This window comes from Arvicanthis niloticus, chromosome 2, assembly GCF_011762505.2.
Source record: "Arvicanthis niloticus isolate mArvNil1 chromosome 2, mArvNil1.pat.X, whole genome shotgun sequence".
NCBI classification, from domain to species: Eukaryota; Metazoa; Chordata; class Mammalia; order Rodentia; family Muridae; genus Arvicanthis; species Arvicanthis niloticus.
The window spans coordinates 85,691,215-85,701,394 of NC_047659.1; the positions used below are offsets into that span (position 1 = coordinate 85,691,215).

The following is a 10,180-nucleotide window of genomic DNA, read 5'->3' on the forward strand; positions in this document are numbered from 1 at the left end:
GCCCAAGTCCACAATTTTATACATTAAATAACTCTTGAACTTTTACTCTTGGAAAACATGAACTAGTTATGCTTTGCTTCTAACCAACAGACACATCCTTTAAGAGTTCTGTGCAAAGCCAATTCTGTGAGCCCCAACTTGTTTGTGCTGGAAATACACACCTCAAGTCTCAAACACAAGTTCTTCCCTGGAGCATGTGGCTCTCTTTAGACAGATGTCTCTACATCAAAATAGGCACATTTGTTTATTATCTGGGTATTTTACTCATACCATCACATTTTATCTCTGTAAATTATACCCACGTTTCTTAAGGCTCACTTGGGGTGAAAGCTCTCCTCCTTCCTTCCACTCACAAAGTACAGCTCTTACACCATGATCAAAACTTACAATTACTCCATCAGCCATACTTCCAACAGAGGGCTTTTCATTATATTTTAAGCGTGCTAAATACCCACCTGTTTCTTTTCACCTTAGAAACAAAACAGTTACCCCTTTTATTGCTAGAAAATGTTAGTCAAAAATGTTACAAACTGCCACAAATGTGAAGGACGATCTGTGACTAGGTCATTTCTTTCACGGATTAGGATTAAATGAAATATTTTGTCAAGTTATGACAATACTGTTCAGAAAAAAAATGAAGCCTTGAGCTCTATAAGCACCTTATTTCTATACAGGGACTACATTCTTACTAACTGAAAGAACAAAGGTCAAAATAATACTGTAGCATCAGTGTCTTTCACAGGGGAGTGAAGTCTGAAACTACATAGCTATTGTCATTTGACCAAATTTAGCAGATTTATTTTAAGTCATAAGGCCAAAGAGTTTTTAAAGCAAAGTCTTGTCCCTGGCCACTGCTGTCTGCTGTCAACCACTAATGAGCAAATAGGTGCATTGCATTTAACAGTCTAAGAAGATTCAACCGCAGACATATGAAAAATCCATGGCACTTGGAAAATACCATGCAAATGTAAACATTAGTGGATGGTAAATACACATGGGCACAACCCAGCTTTTTCCTACTTTTAAATTCCTTCGGGAAAAGTAATAGTAACCTAGATTGGATTGGGGGGGGGGGGCACTTTTGTACAAGAAGGTAAAATTACCAATCTAAAAAAAATAAAAGAAAAGAAAAAAGAAACCACTATGGAAAAGTAAAATGTTATCATTTCCCCAACCCATTCCCATATATATTATCCTTTTATCTTTTAACCTGTAAGGAAAATGTTTTGCAATAGAATTTATGCTTCCATGTAGAATAGGGCAGGGTGGTTTGCTGCAGCTGAGGCAATTCAGGCCTCATTTTGGGAGGTATGCATATAAAGACACTCAATGTCTTGCGAAATTCAATAAATGAGGCCAAATAGCACATGATGGATTCCTAGCTTTTAATACAACCAGAGTTATATGTTAACAACCCTAAATTCCTATTGATGGCATCAAGCCATGCCATTCCTTCTCAAGTCATTCAACTGTGTCTAAAACACTCTGATTTTATCTAACTTACTCCTTATTATGCAAGACAAGCAATTGTCTATGAAGTTACCTAACATAGGCCTTCAGCAAAAATGTCTTAAGGGATATTGTATCACCAGAGATCACAAATACATTAGTGGTTTTGTTACACAGTTGAATCTAGAACCACTTTCTCTTGAGGTCGTTCCTTAAAGTGAGTGAGCTGATGTCTCTTCCAGTGAGGTGCTTGTCTGAATGTTTTGCCACAGACTGAGCACTCAAATGGTTTCTGTCCTGCATGAATTAAGTAGTGTCTTTCTAGTTTGGACGGAGATCGGAAATATTTACAACAGACACTGCACTGGTAAAGGAGCCCATCACTTCTTTCAGGACGGCCTAAGTAACTGTGACAATGATGGCTCTGCTCTGACTCTAGCAGTGTGTTGGTGAGGTAAGACTGCCTGCTCCTACAGTGGGTACCAAGAAGAAAATCCTCCGATTCTGCCTTGACTTCAATTTCTGATACCTGCCTGGCCTCTGAACTCTCATACCTTTGGGAACCAGGGCCCTCACACTGTTGGGAAGCATTATACCTAACATCATCACTTGGATGAACGAAAAGCTGGTTCACATTTCCAAAGTCCACTTGCCAAAAAGAACTATAAGGAATCTTTTCAATATGAGTCAGTTTATGTCTTTTTAAGTGAGCTGACTGTCTGAACGATTTTCCACAAACATTACAGCCGAAAGGTCTCTGTCCAGTATGAATTAAATAGTGCCTCTGTAGCTTAGAAACAGAAGGAAATACTTTGTCACATTTATCACAGGGACACATTTTCTGTCCAGTATGTATATTTTCTCTTGAATCTGAAAAACCACACTGAAGCATGTCACAGTTATTGAAGTATTCCTCACCTGATGAACCATAGATTGACAAGTCTTTATTACTGACTGAACCATCCAAAGTTAATATGCTTCCTGTCGGAAGGATGCCTTGCAAACTCTTACCCATATTTTGGCTCTGGAATTGCTTTTGCCAAGAAAATGGCAAAGTCAGTTTCTTCTTTTTTTTGCTAACTGTCTTGTATGACCCATGTCTGCTAAGAGAACCCACAAATGTTCTTTGAGATTGTTCCATGTTCGGCTTACCAGAAGTACGTTTGCAATTTTTCAAGCAGTTGCTTTTAAACGTTCTTTTCTCTGATTGAAGGTTATCTGTTTTTTTACCCCCAGCACGTTTAAGTTTAGCCAAGAGCTTTTTAACAACGGTCTTATAGTTACAGCTTCTTTTGAGTCTGCTTGGAATTCTGCCACCTCTGGCAGGAAGACACTTGTGTCCATTGAGGATCTGCTCTGACTCAAAACATTCTTCACACTCTGAACACTGAAAAGGGACAATATAAATTGAGTGGACATCAAGAGGATTATTCTCCTCAGATTCACCCATATCACCATTTTCAAAAGCACCCTGCTTTGCATTTAATTTATTAGGTAGGGGACATGATTCAGGACTCTTTACTTTTAAAGGAAGATTCTGAAAAGTCTTATTCCTAGTATGGATTTGTTTATGCTTCAGAAGTTTGCTTTGAATCTTAAATCCTTTTTGACAAAAACAACATTGAAAAGGTCTTTCTTCTGAATGTGTGAGTTGGTGGATTTTTAAGTGGGTTGACTGTCGGAAAGATTTACTGCACAGGACACATTTAAAAGGCCTCTGCCCAGTGTGAATAAGTGAGTGTCTATCAAGTTTTGATTGTGATGGAAACATTTTGCCACAGATAGTACATGCATGAATATTCTTTCTTCTCTTTGTGGTGCTGTATGTGGGATCAGACTTAGAGCATGGGTGTAGTGCCTGTCTCTCATCTGCAGTGAAAGTATTATACATTCCATACACAGGCTTCTCTTGCTTGGTCTCAAGCAGTCTTCTGACTTTAACATCATTATGATAGGATTCATTGTGAAGTTGTTGATGCTTTACAAATGTCTTCAGATTTTTAAAGTGACGTTGGCAAATATTACAACTAAAAGGCAGATTGTGAGTTAACTGGTGCCTCTCCAGATGAACGAGTTGTCTAAAGTTTTTATGACAAACATCACATTCAAACGGCTTTTGACCGGTATGAATGAGATAATGCCTAGCTAATTTTGATGGTGTTTCAAAGTGCTTGAAGCAGATATTGCAAATATATGGCCTGTTCCTAGGTAGTTTGTCGTCTACACATTGCTGAATCTTCAGCGTTTTAAAGTTGTTTTCAGCCATCATATTCTTCAGTGGCATACTCTGATGAGCTCCATGGCATTCTTAAGTTCCACAGATTTCTAAAAATTAAACAAACATCAACAACAACAACAAAGTATTAATTTTAAGTTCTGTATAAAAACAAGTAATTTAGTTGTCCTTAGGCTAAAGGTTAAAAGTAAGGGAGAATTTTCACTTTTCTTGTGTTTTCAAGTACTTTAACAACCATCTTAGATGAATTCTTTAGAATCGTGGAACTAATTTTGGACAGATTTAAGTCTTGAAAATATCTAAAATTCTATATATTATTAAACTACTTTTTTACTTGATAAGCTATACTTAACCTTTTAGTTCCAACTTTCTTCTTTCATTATTAGATATGTCAATAGGTTGCTTTGTCATTAAAAAAAAAATGTGTTATTGTGGTGCACCTCTATAAAGTTATCCACTGTAAGTTAGACACAGGAAAGATGATAAGTTTGAGGTCAATATGGGCTATTTTTCAGTAATTTCAGGCCAGGATCAGCTAGTGAGACTCTGACCTAACAATAAATAATCATATGTAAATTGATTAATGAAAAAGGTAAAAAATATAAAATACTAAGAATAGGACATATTATCCTTGAATTATAGCAGTACTGCAGACATGCTCTGAGCACAAATTTTATCAAATTATATTTAGATGGCTGACACAACATTCAAACTATTCTCAATGGGCTTGATGGCACATGCCTTTGACCCCAGCACTTGGGAGGGAACGGCAAATGAATCTCTTGTGAGTTCAAGGCCATACTGTTTTATGTAGTGAGTCCCAAGACAGTCAGAGCTATAAATGAGATCCTGTCTCCAAAAAACAAAGCACTCTCCTTTTCTCTCTCTCCTTAAATATTTAAGATCAACAAGGAGAATATTCCCAGAAGACCCGAGTTTTAATCCTAGATTTTTTACTGTGTAATTTGTGTGTCAGGAAAAGAGAGAATTTGAGATTCTTTAAACTGGGAGTAATGTTCTTCAAGTTAATGGCAATAATGTATGTGCACATGTCAGAAAACCTCGAAGCAACACAGAAATATGAGATGCCACCGAGCTCAACATTAACCAAATTTTGTTGTGACTCTTATCTCTGTAATAATATTTTGGGTTCCTTAGATAAACATATAAAATTTAGTTTTTTTCTCCCTTCTGCTTTGTTGAGGCAGACAAAAACAAGTATAAAAGAATGAGGTTGACAAACTGCATATTCACATATGTATTTATGAATAAAGAACAAAATGTCCAATGTGGTTCCTTTGTCAAGCAATATTCAAAATAGGTCATTCTGGTTTAAGATGTACTCATTACACATATCTTTGAGACAAACTAAAACCTAATAAACATTTCACAATTCTCATGTATCATCATCCAGAAAAGACAAGTTTCCTCTCCATTACTATTCTATTAGCCTTAAATAAGCCAGCAATTAAAATAAAAACTAAACTAAGTGAAGCTACGCCAGTTCTTTCATTCTAGTATATAGTACATATACAAAAAACTCAGAATTCTTTTGTCTATCAACTTTGCAAACAGTCAACCTATACGTTGCTTATATATCTCCTAGGAGACTCTTTAAACACAAAACTAAATACACTTACTGTGCAATCTGAATAAGAAACAGAATTTGAGAGACTATTTTGTACTAGTTGCTTATAACAATGTTTTCCAATGTACAGATCAATATTATTAGCCTGTGAAGTCAACTCAGTGGATCTCGGTCAGTCCAATTTGTTTGCTAGAGAATAAAATACCAGAATATATACCATGTAGTAAGGGGCCACAGGCAAGAGTTCTAAGGAAAACAATAGAGTCCTGTTTTCTTCCCATGGATTCTATTATTTTAAATATGCATGCAAAATTATCTTATTAGTAGTCAAATGAAAAATTTCATCTAAATAATGAAATAAAACAATTAGACCATAAAGCACTCTACTAATTTATAAAATACATATATAACCCAGCAACAAACACCTGTTGGGGTTATGGGTATTTCTACTTCATTCAGCTTTGAAAAACAAAACAAAATAACAAAATCAAACAACAACAACAAAAACCTAAAAGTGACTTGCAAACTTGTAAACTTGTTGGCAAAGAGTTATGAGCTAGGAGGATTAAAATTATCACTAACCCAGCAACCTGCAAAGGATTCAGATATGTATTTAATTTCTGTCAGGCAATTCATTGAATTCCTGCTCAGCAACAAGTATCAAGATGGTCAGTCAGGACAGTAAGCCAAGCTTAAATAATCAAACCTTCATTCACTTGCTGCAACAGTGTAAGAGAGACAAAAGGAGCTGGTTCCGCAGTGCTCTCTTAAACAGAAAGACACCAAGTGAGTGTTAGATGGATATGGTGCACAAGAAGAAAGCTTTTAACAAAGTGCTCCTGACTCCTATGGGCTAAAGAGCCAGGGAGGGCTGGTGAAGGGCTGAGGGGAGAAATAAACTGTACTGCAAGGACTCCGTATGGAATGGGGCTTCTCCCCATGAAGCTAGTAGGCAAAACCTTGTAATTGCCTAAGGTTAAGCTACACAGAGTTTGGGCATGGAGCATAAACTTCTCCATTCTTTTTTATATACTTCTCCTTTCACTTATGTTTCTACAGAATACCACCCCCTCTCAAAAACAAAAAGTCCCGCACTAAACACAAAATAACTATATGATTATAAATAACAGGCATTGGCTACCTACCTATAGCTTCTGAACCCCAAAGGGTCTGTGGTCAAGGAGACATCACTAACATTAAGACTGGACACGCCTGTTAATTGCCTTGGGAAAGGACTTACTGTGAATGCTACCTTGTCAGAATCATTTGTGGCAAGTGGTGATCTCACTCCCTATTTATAAGTAAAAGGTCAGGGATTTCCACACTCCAAGCACAATCCCCCTGTGTACTTGAAGGTTTAAATCCTATTTCAACTGATTTTCTTTTCTCTCCATTGAATTTGTAAAATATATATATATATATATATATATATATATATATATATATATATGCTAGTTTTTATGTTAAAGTGAAACATTACAGACTATCCAGATATAATCATGACAGGAGCTCACACAACATTAAGCAAAGTAACTATAAAAACTGACATCGATAAAATCCAATATTGTTTCAAGGTTGAAAGTAGCATTGTTTTAGCAAATACTTCTAAAAAAAAATCACAAAATACAAAATAAATTACAAGAAACAAAACACCTGAGAGAAACGTGGGCTTCCAGTTGGAGAATTATCTGTAGTGACATTTACAACAGTAAAAAGTAGAAAAAACTCTAGTTTTTTCTGTCCATGGCCCACTCTCTTGGCCTTGAACCATCAACACCTTTCCCTAGACGTAAGCTATGTATTCAGACTCATCTCATGTGCAAGTAATTAGTATGCAGGGGTCGAGCCGAGTTCAGGGACTGTAATATCCCATGCCTAGAAATGAAGGGCAAGGGTGACTGCAGCCAGAAGATGGGGTGCAGAGGAAGAGCTGAAAGATGGAAAATAAGTGATTCGACCCCAGGAAATTGGGCGCAGGGCTCAGCTCTTTTGAGTTTACCGCTCTGACGAAGCACATGCAAGGGGCTGAGGTTGTGGCACCCTGTTCGGATCCCCGGGACCTCGGCGGGGCTTGGGCAGTCCTGACCCTCCCCAGGTTTCGTTCCACCTCGCACGCAGGCTCCTGGGGTCCTCCACACTCACCTGGAGCTGGCAAGGGCCGGGCAGGGACGCATCTCAAAACCAGGGTTTCGCCAAGACAGAAGGCAAGCGCACGTCCGCAGGGTCGGCGCGGCGACTGGCTGAGTGCGCAAGCGCGGCGCTCGGGCGCTCCCTGAATGCGGTCCGGCTAGAAACAATCGCTCAGGATCTTTGGGCCGATGCTCGCTTCTTATCTACCCAGTGTGCTCTTTCCAAGGAGAGTAAAGAAAAGACTCAAAAAGGGTGCACTTTCTATCCTACTGTTACCGACCCTTCAGTGTGGAAATCCCAGAAAGGACTCTGGCTCCTTTAGAGTTCAAAGCCCACTCAATTTTTTTTTTTGGGAGGTCGAGGCTGTTGATAAAACTCTCAGTATTAGGTACATTCTGGATCAGGGCTGTTCTCAGCATTTCATATTTTGTAAATACGACGAAGAGGTACAGGCATACAGAATCAGCTCCTCTCAGGGGCCCTCTCCATTGGCCTGCCGGGGCTGGTCTCGCTGATCTCACTGGTTCTATGTATTTTGGACATTTATAACATAGAAAACTCTTTGCTCACCATTTTGGCTCTTCTTTGATAATTTATATAAGACGCCTTTGGACAACATGCATGTAAAGTACTCAACATAAGTGTTACTAGTTTTATACCAAATAATGTGGGGAGACAATGAAGACCCCCAAACTCGGGAGACCCTTACTCAAGTCTCAGGAAATCATGACCACCCAAAAATCACCAAGAAATCACCTGGATGCAATTAGCAGAGGTTTATTGGGGAGAGTTGGCTAGCCAAGATCAAAACTGCCCGTCCACCCAGGAACAGAATTTTGACAAAAGGCCAGAAAGCTGAGGAGCTTTCTTTATAGCACCGGGTGGGGAAAGGGAGGAATTTTCTCACGGTTACACATGATTGGTTGTTTTACAAATTTTGAACATCAGCAGGCTATAACACTGGGAAAACCTCAAGGGGGGGCGGCGGTAACCAAGAACAGTGGAAAGTTAGCTAGTTCTTGGGACCACCCAGATGATTTGCATCTTTCCCTGTGGTCAGGAATGTGTCTTCTTGCTTTGGGCCTTCCCCACCCTGAGGCTTGAGGAATGTTAATCCAGCATCCTCTGATTCAGGGATAATGTCCTCCACCCGGAATGTGTTCGGGGCAGTGAAGGCCTGAAATCTTACATCCAGTTCCGCTTTCTGGAACTTGCATTCTTTTGCTCAGGTCTAGGGTAATGAAAAAGCCTGTATATATTTCATAAAATGGTCTTTATAATTTTTCACTCTACACCGACAGAAGGTGGATATCATCTTTGCAGCCATCTTGAGCCATATATCCTGACAGAGATTTGATTACATTAGCCTACAACAGCTGAGCACACTCTGATAACATCTTGCTTTAGACACCCAGGATCTTCCCTTGGGTGTATGAGACTTAAGGGTATGACTTAGAGATCAGATTTAGAGACAAGGCCTAAGGGCATGACTTAAAGGTGTGACTTAGAGGCGTGGCTTATAAGTGAGACATATAAAAGGCAAGAGGCAGACAGAAGAGTTCAGTACAACTTGGAACTAAGAATTAGGTTAGAGAGTACAACTTAGAGTACAACTTGGAGTAGAAATTAGGCATTGAAGAAGAATCATTATTAGGTATTAGGCACTTAGCACTTGGAAGAAGTAACTTGGAACTTGGAGGCACTAGGGACTAGGAACTAGGGACTAGGAACTCAAGACTTGGAACTTGGAGAGAAGAGAGACTGAAGAATAAATGGGATTGAATCACACTCTGTCTGGTCTCCATTCCTCATGTCCGTCCTCACTCTCTCTCTTGCTGAACCCCGACCCACAGACCTGAGCAGCTTGGGGCAGTGCATGCTCTAACAGTTTAGCCCCCAAGGCTTTTGGCAGTGCAGGTTTCAACATTGACAGAGCGGTCCTCGACATTTTGGCCCCCAAACGTGGGGCAACTCGGGCCGCAACATTTTTGGTTCCAAACGTGGAGCAGAGAGGCCCTCAACAAAATATAAAAGCTTTATTAAATGATAGAACCCTTGGTAGGGTCCAGGAATAGCCACACAAACCACTCAGACACCAATGTCGTCAGTAAGGTATGGATGATGGGAGCAAGCCTCAGAACCAGTATGGAGAAAAAAAAAATGAACAGGTGCAGTTGAAAATTTTACATTTGCAACATATAGGTTATTTAGACAAAGCAGCACTGTATGTCTGATCTTTAAGGCTGGGTCTAGAGACAAAGAGGCTAGGGGGAATCTCCAAAGTCTATGGGGCTCCCTAACAAAGTACAAGTTGTTTTTGTCAGGGCAAGGAGCAATGGGTCAAGTTAAGAGTAAGCTACAAAAGGAAGATTGAGGGAACGTGGCAGAGCTATTGTCACATTTTAATTTATTTAACAGACTCCTCCCTTGAATTGTATATGGGGTCAAATCATTGACTCCAAAGTATTCTCCATGAGCAAAGGATCATACTCTGTCTTAAGAATAGTGTAAATTATTTTCTTGACAAAGGAAACCAAGGCATCAATAATGCAGAGCCCAAAAGTTTAGCATCAGCAAACGTAAGTACAGGGGGGCAACCAAGGCTGTGATTAAGGAAGTTAACCAAGGGGACCAATTCAAAAAGGATTCATACCAGCTCATTTACTGATTTCTCTGTTGTTCTCTATCAAGGAGGTTACTTCTAATTCTTGCCAGGGTGTCCCAGATTACCCTGGAGTGATTAACATATAAACAATCTTGTTCTCTAAGGGCCACAC

The 10,180-nt window shown here is 39.3% G+C and overlaps 1 protein-coding gene across 1 annotated transcript; it reads right to left on the reverse strand.

Moving 5' to 3' along the window:
• Nucleotides 1-1,468: 1,468 nt before the first annotated feature.
• Znf770 (zinc finger protein 770) lies at nucleotides 1,469-7,539 on the reverse strand. Its single transcript, XM_034493886.2, has 2 exons — nucleotides 7,416-7,539; nucleotides 1,469-3,774 (listed from the first exon to the last, which is right to left on the reverse strand). Exon 2 carries the CDS (start codon nucleotides 3,731-3,733, stop codon nucleotides 1,619-1,621), a length of 2,115 nt encoding a protein of 704 aa, XP_034349777.1. The 5' UTR covers nucleotides 3,734-3,774; nucleotides 7,416-7,539; the 3' UTR covers nucleotides 1,469-1,618.
• Between the last annotated feature and the right edge of the window lie 2,641 nt (nucleotides 7,540-10,180).

Excerpts from the sequence above, each read along its gene's own strand:
- Znf770 (XM_034493886.2), bottom strand. The coding sequence starts at position 3,733 with ATGCCACTGAAGAATATGATGGCTGAAAACAACTTTAAAACGCTGAAG.